This window comes from Carcharhinus amblyrhynchos, chromosome 29, assembly GCF_965287045.1.
Source record: "Carcharhinus amblyrhynchos chromosome 29, sCarAmb.v2.hapA, whole genome shotgun sequence".
Taxonomy (NCBI): domain Eukaryota; kingdom Metazoa; phylum Chordata; class Chondrichthyes; order Carcharhiniformes; family Carcharhinidae; genus Carcharhinus; species Carcharhinus amblyrhynchos.
In genome coordinates this window covers 34,888,814-34,905,058 of record NC_137352.1, presented here as the reverse complement: position 1 = coordinate 34,905,058, position 16,245 = coordinate 34,888,814, and the positions used below count along the sequence as shown (strand labels likewise).

At 43.1% G+C, this 16,245-nt stretch overlaps 1 protein-coding gene across 3 annotated transcripts in view; it reads right to left on the bottom strand.

Annotated features, from left to right (window-relative positions):
* siae (sialic acid acetylesterase) overlaps positions 1 to 16,245 on the bottom strand; it is a 110,932-nt gene that overhangs the window by 67,020 nt on the left and 27,667 nt on the right. For all 3 annotated transcript variants that reach the window (XR_013889643.1, XR_013889642.1, XM_080214699.1), the window contains exon 5: positions 5,535 to 5,709. Coding sequence is in view for 1 of the 3 variants with exons in the window: in XM_080214699.1 (XP_080070825.1) it covers positions 5,535 to 5,709 (175 nt within the window). In the remaining 2 variants the exon portion in view is untranslated. The remainder of the gene's footprint in view (positions 1 to 5,534; positions 5,710 to 16,245) is intronic.

Here is a 16,245-nt window from a genome sequence, read left to right as displayed (position 1 = left end):
ACAATAATTCCAAGCCCAGCCAGCGACACCCACATTCCATGCAAGATTTAAAAAGGTTCAGGATACTGAGGAAAATCTTGGCTCAAAAAATTAAGTAGAATTGGGTGCTTTGTCCTTGACTAGCTCAAACTCAATGAGCTGGAGAGTCTTTTTCTGTGCTGAATAGCTCTCTGATTCTTCAAGAATTAATATGGTTGAAGGTGAGGAAAACAAAAGCCAGAAAATGCTGCTGGGAGTAGTTTACATGCCCCCCACAAAACAAATTATATCACTGGCCTGAGGGATAAATAACAAATAACTGCAGTTTATGACAAAGGTACTGTAATAATCCTATGAGACTTAAATCTTCATATACATAGAAAAAATATAACTGTAGAAGTCAATTCAAAGATGAAGGCTTTTGCAATAGTTTCCTGTAACAATATGTGATGGAACCAACCAGAAATAAAGCAATTGTAGATCTAACATTTTGCGATGAGACAGATTTAATTAATAACTTCATGAGAAAAGATTGGTTAAAAAATTATTTTCTACATTAAATTTGAATGTGATGTTCACTCATCCCAAATAAAAATCTTAAACATAAACAAGACCAATTACATAGGTATGAGGAGAGCTTGCTAAGGTTTACTGGATAAATAAACTAAAAGGTATGGCAATAAATAAACAATGGGAACCATTTCAAGAAACAATTCAAAATGTTCAAAACAATACATTCTATTGAAAATCAAAAACTCAGCAAGAAAGACTAGGGAAGCTAAAGATAATATTAAATTAAAAGACAAAGCTTAGATCGTGGTAAGCCTGACAAGTGGGAGTATTTTTAGAAATAAGCAGAGAGAGGAAAATGTAGAATCTGAGAATAGACTTGATAGGAACTCCTAAGAACTTTTAAAAGTATTTGAAAAGGAGGGAATGTTACAATCCTTTGGAAATCAATAGCCTTTAAAAGAAATGTGAACTTCCAATTAATAGCATAACAAGATTTCACATAGAAAGACATTTATTGTAACAAACAGGCGAGAAGCACTATTAACTAAATACTATTTCTGTAGACAACTTTTGGAGGTGTTCTTTGTAGGTTGTTAGGGCAGCATGGTGGCAGTGTCAGGGACCAGGGTTCAATTCCAGGTATATTAAGAAGCCAGATTGGGCACCAATTTTTTTTGGCATAAACGTGAGGAAAGGATGCTTCACCTCAGGAGTGATTCCACTGACAAATTCTGGACCTTTTTATCAAATCAAGCTTTATTCATGACACAGTTCAAATATACTTATAACAAAATGAAACAGTTTAACTCTTAACCATTGACCAAGCTTTAAACATCAAAAGAAACAACAAGCTTCTTCCCATGCAACCAGAAGTCAACACCTGTCTCTTTATTTTTACCCTGCTCACCATCCCAGGGCCCAAACACTCTTTTCAGGTGAAGTTGTGCTTCACATGCACCTCCTTAAATCTTGACTACTGCATTCACTGCTCCCAATGCGGTCTACTCTATATCAGAGAGACCAAATGCAGACTGGGTGACTGCTTTGCAAAATACCTTTGGTCTATCACAAGCATGACACAGAGCTTTTACATGCCATCCTGCTCTCTTAGACGCAAGTCCATCCTTGGCTTGTTACAATGTTCCAGTGAGGCCCAACGTAAAATTGAAGAACTGCACCTCATCTTCTGATTAGGCACTTTACAGCCTTCTGGACTGAACACTGACTTCAATAACTTCAGAGCATGAACTCTCTCCTCCACTTATTTTCATGTTATTTCATTTATTTTTATCTTAACATTCTAGTATATATTTTAAATTTCAATTTCTTCCACTATTCCTTTTGAAGATTCTGACTGAATTTCCTGCCACCATCCTTTCAGATCCATCATTATGATCTTAAATCTGTGTTCTCTGGTTCCGAATTTTTGAACCATAGGAAACAGTTGTCTTTATTTACTCTATCAGCAACCTCTTCAAAGTCTCACTATCCTGCAGATAGTATGAAGGACTGAATCATCCAGCTGAAGCCGAGCCAATGTTTTAGAAAAGTTGAGCATTTTTTCCTTTCCTTTGTACTTTACATCTATTTCTAAAACATAGGATTCAAGATACCTTTTTCACATCCTTTTCAACCTGTTAAAGAACAAAGAAAATTACAGCACGGGAACAGGCCCTTTGGCCCTCCGAGCCTATGCTGATCACAATACCTTAACTGAGAAAAACCTTCTGTCCTTACTCAGTCCAGATCTCTCTATCTCCTCCCTATTCATGTACCCATCCAGATGCCTCTTAAATGTTGTCAATGTGCCTGCTTCCACCACCTCCTCTGGCAGCACATTCCAGGCACCCACCACTTTCTGCCACCACTTCCCTGCAAATCTCTCTTAAACTTCACCCTGCACACCCCCCACTCACTATGAACCTGTGCCCCTTATTATAGAACATAGAAAAACTACAGCACAAACAGGCCCTTCGGCCCATAAGTTGCGCCAAACATATCTCAACCTACGAGGCTTACCTATAATCCTCAATCCTACAAAGTCCCATGTATTCATCCAGAAGTCTCTTTAAAGACCCTATCGAATCCGCCTCCACCACCACTGCCGATTCCACACACCCACCACCCTCTGAGTGAAAAACTTACCCCTGACATCTCCTCTGTACCTACTCCCCAGCACCCTAAACCTGTGTTCTCTTGTGGCAGCCATTTCAGCCCTGGGAAAAAGCCTCTGAGAATCCACTCGATCAGTACCTCTCAACATCTTATACACCTCTATCAGGTCACCTCTCATCCTTCATCTCTCCAAGGAGAAAAGACCAAGCTCTCTCAACTTATCCTCATAAGGCACACCACCAAATCCAGGCACCCATCCTTGTAAATCTGCTCTGCACCCTTCCAATGGCTTCCACATCCTTCCTGTAATAAGGTGACCAGAACTGAGCACAGTACTCCAAGTGGGGTCTGACCAGAGTCTTATACAGCTAGTATAATAAATATTATGGATACTTCCACCCTTTGAAAAAGCCTGACTATCCACCCTGTCTATGCCTCTCATAATTTTGTATACCTCTATCAGGTCTCCCCTCAGCCTCCATTTTTTCAGTGAAATCCCAACTTATTCAACCTCCTCTCATAGCCCGTGAAACCATGCAATCAGATGAACCTTCTTTGCACTCTCTGATAATGTACTGTCCGGAACTGCATGCAATACTCCAAATGCAGCCTAACCAAGGTTTTATGTAGCTGCAACATGATTTCCCAACTCCTGTACTCAATGCCCCAACTGAAGGCAAACATGCCATATGCCTTCTTAATCACCTTAGCCATTTGTGCTTCCACTTTCAAGGAACTGTGGACCCGCAGGCCCAGATCACTCTGTATGTTAATATTACTAAGGGTTCTGCCATTTGTAGAAATCATAGAAACCCTACAGTACAGAAAGAGGCCCTTTGGCCCATCGAGTCTGCACCGACCACAATCCCACCCAGGCCCTACCCCCATATCCCTACATATTTTACCCATTAATCCCTCTAACCTACACATCCCAGGACACTAAGAGGCAATTTTAGCATGGCCAATCAACCCAACCTGCAAATCTTTGTACTGCGGGAGGAAACTGGAGAACCCGGAGGAAACCCATGCAGACTCGAGGAGAATGTGCAAACTCCACACAGGCAATGACCGAAGCCGGGAATCAAACCCAGGTCCCTGGAGCTGTGAAGCAGCAGTGCTAACCACTGTACTACCGTGCCGCCCAAGAGTATTATTTACTCCTAAAACGTATCACCTCCCATTTGTCCAGATTAAACTCCATCTGCCATTCCTGTGCCCAAGTCTCCAATCGATCTATATCCTGTTGTATTAGCTGACACTCCTCAGCACTATCAGCAACTCCACCAATCTTCATGTCATCAGATCACCCACATTTTCCTCTAGATCATTTAAATATATTACACACAACAGAGGTCCCAGCACTATTCTGAAAAACATCCTTCCACCACTACTCTCTGCTTCTATAACCAAGCCAGTTCTCAATCCATCTTGCCAGTCCCATGCAATTTTAGTTTTTGTACCATTCCGCCATGTGGGCCCCTTATCAAATGACTTACTAAAGTCCATACATCAACAACTCTTCCCTCATCCATTATCTATGTCACCTGTTCAAAAAATTCAAGTTGGTGAGAGATGACCTTCCCCACACAAAACCATGCTGCCTGTCATTAACTAGTCCATTTTCCTCCAAATTTCACACATCCTGTCCCTCAGTATTTTCTCCAAAAACTTCCCCATCACTGATGTCAGGATTATTAGCCTTCAACTTCCTGGATTCCTTTCTTAAAAAAGGGAACAACATCTCCTATTCTCCAGTCCTCTGGAACCTCGTTTATGGTCAAAGAGGATGCGAAGTTCTGTCACCTTCACAGATGTGAACACCAAATGTCTCTGATCCATTCCCCCCTAAAGTCTGTTCATTTGTCAATGAAAACACCTGTACAGGCAAAGTAGCTTCTGTAATAAAAGTAAAATACTGTGAATGCTGTAATCTGAAACAAAAACAGCTGGTCTGACAGCATCGCTCTCTTAGGACCAACCTTGACCTTGTCACAACAGCGCAGTGCTGTTATTGTCTGATATACGGACTTCTGCCTCGCAGAGGCTGAGTGCCAACTCTTGGATGCTTCCTTCTACATTCCCCTAGACCACGACCCGTCCACAGGTGATAAACTGTCCACAGTATCTACTACAAGCCCATTGGCTCCCACAACTGCCTTGACTACAGCTCTTCGCATCCCACATCCTGTAAGGACTCCATCCCATTCTCTAAGTTCCTTCGGCTCAGCCACATCTATTCTGATAGTGCCACTTTCCAAAATAGCACTGCTGATATGTCTTCCTTCTTCCTCAGTTGTGGTTTTCAACCCACTGTGGTTGATAGGGCTTTCAACTGTGTCCAACCCATTCCCTGGGTCAATGCTCCCATCCCCTTCCCTCCCTTGCAGAACTAGGATAGGATCCCCCTTGTCCTCATTTTTCATCCCACCAATCTCTGCATTCAAAGGATCATCTTCCACATTTCCACCAACAGCATGATGCCACCACTCGACACATCTTCCCTCACCACCCTGCCAACATTCCGCAGGGACCATTCTCTCCAGGCTACAGGACACGCTGGTCCATCACACCCGACACCTCACTCCCTGCCCATGGCACTTTCCCATGCAATCATAGAAGGTACAACACCTGTCCTTGCTCCCAGGTCACAGAGAGTTAAGGTGGTCGAGGACTTGGGCAATGGCTGTACTTTAAATTTATTGGTGGATGATCGTGCAAACAGTATTCTGGGGACTGGTAAGATTGGTCACTGAAACTATACACCGTTTAAGGAAGCTTGAGGCCAAAAGATTCCCTCATGCTGTCCTGTCTTAGGTCCTTCATTAGGGAGGTGGAAATTGATTTGTTCAAATAGTTTCAGCTTGTTTATTGCATCACAGAAATAGAAAGCTAAGTTAGATACAAAAGATGGTAAGTTGTCAACTCACTTGAAAGGAAGTCCACATTTGTTGAGGACTTGTTTGGAAGACCAAGCCTCAATGGGGGTTCCGCCCCAACATGATTCCACCAACCCAACAGGATATTGCAGCTTTTCATAGAGATATCGACCAAACAGCCAGCAGACAGCTGAGAACGAGGTAAAATTGCCATTGCCAAGAATTTCTAGGATTCAGTAAGACAAAACAAACAGGAATTTAGTTTCCTTCAAAATTGCACTGGGCTTAGAATCCCTACAGTGCAGAAGAAAGCCATTCGGCCCATCGAATCTGCACCGACTCTTAACCAGGCTTACCCTGCAATCACATGTCTTTACCCTGTTAGTCCCCTAACCTATATGTCTTGGGACACTAAGGGGCAATTTACCGTGGCCAACCCACTCAATCTTCTCTATTGCCAGATTGAGAAAATTGCTCCTGATGGTAGAATCAGAAAACACAAGTATAATGCAAAAATTAAAGTTAGGTCTTTCAGGAATGAAAAAGAAGCATTTTTTTAAAACTAGGATTTATGCAAATCTAGGAGTCCTACCACAAGAAATCCGTACATTCTGTGGTTTTATTTAAAGAACAAAGAACAAAATCAGCCCGGGAAACAGGCCCTTCGGCCCAACGAGCCTGCGCCGCCATCTCAACACGACCAGTCCACCTCTCTACCCATGACCCTCATCTAATGTTTTATGGCCATCCAGATTGAGGGAAACTGATTTAGGGACAATTTATTCCTGCCAATCAACCTAACAGCACACCTTTGGGGTGTGGGAGGAAACCGGAGCACCCGGAGAAAACCCACGCAAGCATGGGGAGAATGCGCAAACTCCCACAGACACCGGCCCAAATCCATGTGTCTGCACAGCAATCAGCGATAGTCACTGAGCTGTCGTCTTGCCCAGTATCTTGTCCAGTTTAGGCACACACTAACGACATGAAGCACTAGGCCAATCTTGAACAACCAAGAGCAGCCGCAGTACGACCCATCGCCCGTATGCCCCTCATTGGACACGAGGTGGACCGACTTAAAACCTGTGAATGAAAGAGGAAAAAAAAACTATTATCATACTATACCCATTTACATTACCAGGGACGCTCCAATGCTAATGACCCTTATTTAAAAGGTTCTCCTCTATCCACCCATCTCCAACCCAGCCATGTGCCTGTCTAAGTTACTCTTAAAGGACTCTAGCGTGTTTGCCTCCACCACCTTACTTGGCAGAGCATTCCATACCCCCACTACCCTCTGTGTGAAAAACTTCCCTCTAATATCTGTGTTGTACTGCTCCCCCCACACCTTAAGTCCATGGCCCCTTGTCCTATGTGTCTCTATTATAGGAAATAGCTTACCTCTGTTTACTCTATCTATACCCTTCATAATCTTATATACCGCTATTAGATCCCCCCTCAGTCGCCGTCTTTCAAGGGAAAAGAGCCCCAATTTCTTCAATCTTTCCTCATACCCCAGTCCTTCCATACCAGGCAACATCCTGGTAAACCTCCTCTGCACTCTCTCCAGAGTCTCCACGTCCTTCCGGTAGTAAAGCGACCAGAACTGTACGCAGTACTCCAAATACGGCCGAACCAACGTTCTGTACAACTGCAACATTAGACTCCAGCTTGTATTCTATACCCCTTCTTATAAAGGCTAACATACCATAGGCTTTCTTCACCACACTCTCCACTTGCACTGCCACCTTCAAAGACTTGTGCACTTGCACCCTCAGGTCTCGCTGCGACTCTATACTCCTTACGGGTTTACCCTTTATCATATAACTTCCCCCTACATTATTCCGGCCAAAATGCATCACCTCACATTTATCCGGATTAAACTCCATTTGCCACGTATCTGCCCAATCAACCAGCCTATCAATATCCTGCTGTATTGCCAGACACTGCTCCTCACTGCCTGCCAATCCAGCCATCTTGGTGTCATCAGTAAATTTGCTGATCACACCACCTACTCCCTCTTCCAAATCATTTATATACACTACAAAGAGAAGAGGTCCCAGTACCGAGCCCTGCGGCACACCACTAGTGACAGACCTCCAGCTAGAAAAAGACCCCTCCGCAACTACTCTCTGACTCCTCTTTGCAAGCCAGTTCTCTACCCATCTAGATACCTGACCACATATCCCATGAGCTTTAATCTTCTGTACCAACCTACCATGAGGGACTTTGTCAAACGCCTTACTGAAATCCATATAGACGACATCAATTTGAGCTTTTGAGGCTGTGATCGACACACTTATACAACATAGAACACTACAGCACAAACAGGCCCTTCGGCCCACTAGTTGCGCCGATCACTTCTATACCTACTAAGCCATAGACCTATCTATAAGCCCCAATTCCATTAGATCCCATATATTCATCCAGAAGTCTTTTAAAAAAGACCCCAGCGAGTTCGCCTCCACCACCACCGACGGCAGCCAATTCCATTCACTCACCACCCTCTGAGTGAAAAACTTACCTCTAACATCTCCTCTGTACTTGCTTCCCTGCACCTTAAATCTGTGTCCTCTCGTAGCGACCATTTCAGCCCTGGGAAATAGCCTCTGAGAATCCACCCTATCTATTCCTCTCAACATCTTATAAACCTCTATCAGGTCGCCTCTCAACCTTCGTCTCTCCAGGGAGAAGAGTCCCAGCTCCCTCAACCTATCTTCATAAGGCATGCCTCCCAATCCAGGCAACATCCTTGTAAATCTCCTCTGCACCCTTTCAATAGCTTCCACGTCCTTCCTATAGTGAGGCGACCAGAACTGCGCACAGTACTCCAAGTGGGGTCTGACAAGGGTCTTACAAAGACCCTTTTAGATAAGGCAGTAAGGGAATAAAGCTGAGTAAATGGAGTTGAGATATAGATCAGCTGTGGACTAAGTGAACAGAACAGAAGGGTTGAGGGGCTGAATAGCTTACTCTTGTGTTCCTGTGACCAGCAACACTGGCATATGATCTTCTGCATTCACCTTTTGAGCAGATTAATTAACATCTTATCTGAATGACTGCACCTGGAAAAATCTTGCAAATAGTTGGCATCTTTTGAAACAAAAGAAACTAATATGACCTGACTCCTGCACCAGTGCTTTGCATTTCTTCAACTCCTGTGTAAGTGCAACATAACATACAACTACATCAGAGCAACAAAGGACTCAAAACATCAATATGGGTTAACTCAAGAGCTGATAAGCAAACTTACAATATTTTATCATTTCCAATATTATGAGTGAGAAGGAACTAATAATTCCTGCTATTTTCAGTCATGTATTTTATGTATATTAACCAGATCATTAATTTATCATACTGGATTAATGGCAAGTTTACTTGCTGACATGCATTTGGAGGCACTTGCAAGAACCTACAGACCAGTACAAATTACTGTAACAAGTCCTAAATCACACTATTGAATAATTAACTAGCGTGCTATAAAGCTATACTTCTGATCACAGGGAACACAAATTCTGCTGAAGGGAATGACTTTTAACATTGAACCAGGGGTAATATCCATACAACATCAACTTGACTCATTGCCAGTATTCTTCTCCGCCACTCTAAAATTTGCATGAAATGCAGGCTGGCTGCCCACACAAAGAAAGTTGCAAGACTGGAGGTGAACATTTTCAAATGCAATGTTAAATTGAGGCTTGTCTGCTTAATGAAATGAACGCAAGGACCCCATGGTATCGTTCAGGAACAGCCACGGCTGTCATTCTGCAGCCCTTCCTCCCTAATTAAACAAAAAGGTACATGGGCAGCCCTCCAGTCCTCTGGCACCATGCCTTTAGCCAAACAAGATTCGAAAACAAGGACAGAGTGTCTGCTATTTCTTCAGCAGCTTGTGATATATCCCATTTGATCCTGCTGATTATCCAATTTCCAGGATTTTAAACACTTTAATAATTCATCCCTCATTACGTTTACCCCATCTAATTTTTCACACTTCTCCTGAACTATAAGGTCAGTTTTGTCCCACCAGTGTTATTAAAAATAAGAACCATGACCATGTCTTCCATTTCCACTCATAATTTATCTTTCTGCTTAGGCGCCGGCTCTTTCTTATATTTAATATTTATAAAATATTTTTGAATTTTTACTTGATTTAACTTATCAACACTGTTTTCAAGCCTCCCCTTTGCTATGCTCATTTCCTTTGTAATTTCATCCTGCACTGCCTATATTCTTGTCAGTTTTCTGCAACACTGAGCTTTTGGTACCTGACATATGATCATACGACATAGAAACATATAAAAATAGAAAAACATGTTGTGCCGAACATGTCCCTACATACTAGGCTTACCTATAACCTCCTATGTTACTAAGTTCCACGTACTTATCCAAAAGTCTCTCAAAAGACCCTATCGAATAAGAGGAGCAGAGGTAGGCCAGTCGGCCTATTAAACAAGGTCATGACTGATCTAATATAATGCTCAATTCCACTTTTCCACTTTATCCTCATAACCCTTGATTCCCTTACTGATTAAAAAATCTGTCTATGTCAAATTTGGACATACTTAATGTCCCAACCTCTACAGCCATGGAACCAAAGATGCCCTTTCCAATCCCATCTTCCTACACATGGCCCATAACCCTGCAGCTTACAGCGCTTAAGATGCAGATCCAGCTCTCTGAAATAAAGAATTCCAGACATTCACTATGGCACAGTGGCACAATGATTAGCACTGCTACCTCACAATGGCAGGTACTTGGATTCGATTCCTGGCTTGACTCACTATCTGTGTGGAGTCTGCACGTTCTCCCTGTGTCTGCTTGGATTTCCTCCGGGTACTCGTTTCCTCCCATACTCCGAAAGAAGTGCTGGTTAGGTGCGATGGCCATGCTAAATTCTCCCTCAGTGTACATGAATAAGCATGTAATAACAAAGGGGCTTTCACAGTAACTTCATTGCAGTGTTAATCATAGAACAGAATCATTGAGTCCCTACAGTGCAGAAAGAGGCCATTTGGTCCATTAAGTCTGCACCAACAACAATACTACCCAGGCCTTTTCCGAGCATCCTACATATTTACCCTGCTAATCTCTTTAGCCTATACATCCCAGGACACTAAGGGGCAAGTGAGCATGGCCAATGCATCTAACCTGTACATCTTTGGACTGTGGAAGGAAACCGGAGCACCCAGAGGAAACCCACGCAGACGCTGAGGGAACAGGTAAACAGTTACCCAAGGCAGGAATTGAACCTGTGTCCCTGGCATTGTGAGGCAGCAGTGCTAATCATCGTGCCACCATGCTGCCCCAGTATGACTGCCTTGCCAGTATTTATGCTTCACTTGCACCTTCTCCCATCTTTTCTCAAATAAATCTATCATCATAAACTGGATCCTAAACCTTTTTCCTCATATGCAAATTCTGTAGAAGGCTCATTTGGACTCAAAACATTAATTCTGTTTCTTTTCACAGAAGGTGCCAGACCCGCTGGCTTTATCTAGCATTTTTGTTTTTTAAGCTCTCATGACTCTTTAGCTTCCCTTTAAATGTGTCTATATTATTTGCTTCAAACGCTATCTACGGTAGCAAGTTCCAGTGTCTTACCACTCTTTGAGAAAAGAAGCTTCTTCCAAATTCCCTATTTGATTTCTTGATGACTATTTTATATCGCTGACTTCCAATAATGCTGTTCCCCACAAGATGAAACGTTTTCACTGTGTCCACGCTGTCAAAACATTTAATCATTTTTAACATCTGGATTAGGTCACCCTTCAGCTTTCTCTTAAAAAAAACAGACGAAGCCTTTCAATCCTTTCTTAACTCCCAGTGAAGATCAGTGTGGGGATTAAAAGACATTCAGCTGGGAAAGTAAATGTTTATTTAAGGGACAGTGTCAGGCATAACCAAAGGGGGAGATTTTCAATCTTGTTAAAAGTTAATTGGAAGTAGTCTAGAGTGTAAGGTGCCCTACGAAATGAAGTTTAGATAATGTTGCATTTGGTTTGTTTGGTACAGTAACAGACTTAATTCTTGAAATCTTGCATGGTCTTCTCTGTCAGTCATTGAAAATTCAAAAATTCTTTTAAAAATTATCAGTCTCCATGTGGACTTTACAACTTGTATTAGAGATGGCACAGTGAAGGTTCACTTGGTGGGGTCCTGGGATGTCAGACTGAGTAAATTTGGGACTATACTTGCTGAATTTTGGGAGAAGTGACCTCATTGAAATATACAAGATCCTGAAGGGGAGTGACAGAATAGATACTGACAGGATATCTTCCCTGACTGGGGAATCTAGAACATGAGGTATCAAGTTAAGACCAGATCATTTAGGACTGAGATGAACACTGCTGCCTCACAGTGCCAGGGTCCCAGGTTCAATTCCAGCCTTGGGTCACTGTGTGGAGTTTACATATTCTCTCTGTGTTTGCATGGACTTCCTCTGGGTGCCCCAGTTTCCTCCCACACTCCAAAGATGTGCGGGTTAGGTTAATTTGCCATGTTAAATTGACTCCAGTGTCAGGGGGATCGACAGGGTAAATGCATGGGGTTGCGGGAATTGTGGCTGGTACAGACTCAATAGATTGAATGGCCTCCTTCTGTACTGTAGGGATTCTATGATTCTGAGGAGTATTTTCTTCATTCAGAGGATTTTGAATCTTTGGAATTTTCCACACCAGAGAATTGTGGCTGCTTCACAGTTGAATAGATTTAAAACTGAGAGAGACAGATTTTTGATCTCATCAGGAATTAAGGGTTATGGGGAGCAGGCGCAAAAGTGAAGCTGAAGGTCAGTTAAGATTGCATTAAATGGTGGAGCAGGCTCAAGGGGCTATGTGGGCCTAATCTTGTGCCTATTTTTTATCTTCTTCTGGTACCTTGGGGGGAAAGTACCATCCTGATCACAAATGTTGGCATTGAACTGTCTGACCGTTCTCCCTTTTAATGGCTAACACTATTGCTTTCTTGGCATTCCTGTTTGCAGCCCAGCAGAGCTGAGCCACCCGCGGTGTGTGGCTTCTGCTCTGGTTCAACTTAGTAAGAAGTCTCACAACACCAGGTTAGAGTCCAACGAGTTTATTTGATAGTAATCCCACAAGCTTTCAGAAACGGTGTTCCTTCGTCAAGTGTGTGGAAGGTTCTGATCAGAGAAGGGCACATAAAGGCGTATACAGTTTACAGAATACTGATTAGAATGCAAGTCTTTACAGCTAACCTCCTGTTTAAGTCTGAATGAATAGCTTGAATTACTGTCAAATAAACTCGTTGGACTTTAACCTGGTGTTGTGAGACTTCTTACTGTGTTTACCCCAGTCCAATGCCGGCATCTCTACATCCTGGTTCAACTTCCCAGAGAAACTGAATACTGGATGATCGTGACAAGAAGTGGGAAAAGCTGATTTACCACAAACCTTACAAATCCTTCTGCATTAAAACTGTACACTGGATAAATCCATTAACTGCAAGAAAGCAGTACAACAGATGGATCTGATATAGAACATAGAACATAGAACATAGAACATTACAGCGCAGAACAGGCCCTTCGGCCCACGATGTTGCGCCGACCAGTTACAAAAACAATGACCCACTAGCCTATACCAATCCCTTTTCGTCCATAAACCTATCCAGAGATCTCTTAAACGCCCCCAAACTAGACGCATTTACAACTGCAGCAGGCAGGGCATTCCAATCCCTCACCACCCGCTGGGTAAAGAACCTACCCCTGACATCCGTCCTGTAGCTACCCCCCCTTAATTTAAAGCCATGCCCCCTCGTGCTAGCTTTCTCCATCCGAGGAAAAAGGCTATCACTATCCACCCTATCTAAACCTCTAATCATCTTATATGTTTCAATAAGATCCCCTCTTAGCCGCCTTCTTTCCAACGAAAACAACCCTAGATCCCTCAGTCTCTCCTCATAGGACCTCCCCACCATACCAGGCAACATCCTAGTAAACCTCCTCTGCACCCTCTCCAACGCCTCCACATCCTTCTTGTAATGCGGGGACCAGAACTGCACACAGTACTCCAAGTGCGGCCGCACCAGAGTAGTGTACAGTTGCAACATTACACTGCGACTCCTAAATTCAATCCCCCTACCAATAAACGCCAAGACACCGTACGCCTTCTTGACAACCTTATCTACTTGATTCCCAACTTTCAGGGATCTATGTACACACACACCTAGATCCCTCTGTTCATCCACACTATTCAAAGTCCTCCCGTTAGCCCTATACTCGACACATCTGTTGCTCCTACCAAAGTGAATTACCTCACACTTCTCCGCATTAAATTCCATCCGCCACCTCTCGGCCCAGCTCTGCAACCTATCTAAGTCTCCCTGCAGACTATGACACCCTTCCTCACAATCTACCACACCTCCAACTTTGGTGTCATCAGCAAATTTACTAATCCACCCAACTATACCCTCATCCAGATCATTAATAAAAATTACAAACAACAGTGGCCCCAAAACAGATCCCTGAGGCACAGTATGTCAGACTAGTATGAACAGCAAAGAGCTAGGATACATTTGAGAGTGCAAAGTTAATTTAGTACAGCCAACACACTGCGCTTTAATTTACTGTTACTTATTGGACCAAACTACTTAGCTATCAATAAGCTATCTTAGATCTGGTACTGTGTAACGAGGCAGGTAGAATTAGGGATCCTCTTGGGACGAGTGATCATAGTATGGTTGAATTTCTGATACAGATGGAGGATGAGAAAGTAGGGTCCCAAACCTGTGTCCTCTGTTTGAACAGAGGGGAGTATGATAAGATGAAGACGGAATTGGCTAATGTAGATTGGGGGCGCAGATTGGTTAGTAGGACAGCTGAGGAACAGTGGATGATTTTTAAGGAATTCTTTTTCGGTACTCAGCAGAAATATATTCCGATGGTAAAGAAGGACTGTAGGAGAAGGGATAACCAGCCATGGTTATCGAAGGAAACAAAGGAAAGTATTAAATTAAAAGCTGATGCATTCAGAATGGCTAAAAATAGTGGGGGAATTAGAAGATTGGGAAAGATTTAAAAAACAACAAAGAATGACTAAGAAAGCAATAAAGAAAGGAAAGATAGAGTATGAAGCTAAACTAGTTCTAAATATAAAAAAGATAGTAAAAGTTTTTACAAATATATAAAGAAGAGACTGGCTAGAGTGAATGTTGGACCCTTGAGGGACAAGAAGGGGGATTTAGTGGTGGATGATGAGGAAACAGCTGAGACTTTAAGTAAGTTTTTTGTATCAGTCTTCACGGAAGAGAACACAAATAGCTTGCCCAATATTAAAGATAGAAGGATGGTAGGAGATGAGGTCCTTAATGCAATTACTGTCACTAGAGAGGTAGTGCTTGATAGACTAACGAGACTGACTGGGATGCAATGCATCCCAGGGTTCTAAAAGAAATTGCAGCGGTGATAGCAGATGCCTTAGTAATTATTTATCAAAATTCGCTGGACTCTGGGGAAGTGCCAGAAGATTGGAAAACAGCTAATGTTATGCCGCTGTTTAAAAAAGGTAGCAGACAAAAGGCAGGGAATTATAGGCCGGTTAGCTTAACGTCTGTAGTTGGAAAAATGCTAGAATCCGTCATCAAAGAAGAAATAGCAAGACACCTAGAAAAGAACAGTTTGATCAAGCAGACGCAGCATGGATTCGTGAAGGGGAAGTCGTGTTTAACGAATTTATTGGATTTCTATGGGGATGTGACTAGTGCGGTAGACAGAGGGGAACAGGTGGATGTGGTGTTTTTGGATTTCCAGAAGGCGTTCGATAAGATACCTCGCAAAAGATTGCTGCAAAAGGTTAGGGTGCATGGAGCTGGGGGGTAAGGTGTTCGCATAGATTGAGGATTGGTTGTCTAACAGGAAACATAGAGTTGGAATCAATGGGAGCTTTTCTGGTTGGGAGTTGGTGAATAGTAGAGTGCCGCAGGGATCGGTGCTGGGGCCTCAACTGTTTACTATTTACATAGACGATCTGGAGGAGGGGGCTGAGTGTAGGGTAACAAAATTTGCTGATGACACCAAGACGAGTGTAAAAGCAAATTGCGTGGAAGGTGTGGAAAATCTGCAGAGAGATCTGGACAGGCTGAGTAAGTGGGTGAGGACCTGGCAGATGGAGTATAACGTTAACAAATGTGAGGTTATCCACTTTGGTAGAAGTAATAGTAGGAGGGATTATTATTTAAAGGGCGAAAAAGCTGCAGCATGCTACAGTGCAGAGGGACCTGGGGGTCCTTGCGCACGAATTGCAAAAACCCAGACTGCAGGTGCAGCAGGTGATCAAGAAGGCAAATGGAATGTTGGCCTTTATAGCGAGGGGGATAGAACATAAAAGCAGGGAGGTCTTGCTGCAACTGTTCAGGGCACTGGTGAGGCCGCAACTGGAGTACTGTGTGCAGTTTTGGTTGCCACATTTGCAAAAGGATATATTGGCCTTGGAGGGAGTACAGAGAAGGTTTACCAGGCTGATACCAGAGATGAGGGGGTTAGCTTATGAAGAGAGATTGAATAGACTGGGTCTGTACTCTTTGGAGTTTAGAAGGCTGAGGGGGGATCTTATAGAGACTTACAAGATAATAAAGGGGCTAGATAGGGTAGAGGTAGAGAGATTCTTCCCACTTAGAAAGGATAACAGAACTAGAGGGGCACAGCCTCAAAATAAGTGGGGGGGGGTGGCAGTTTAGAACGGAGTTGAAGAGAACTTCTTCACTCAAAGGGTGGTGAATCTTTGGAATTCTCTGCCCATTGAAGTGG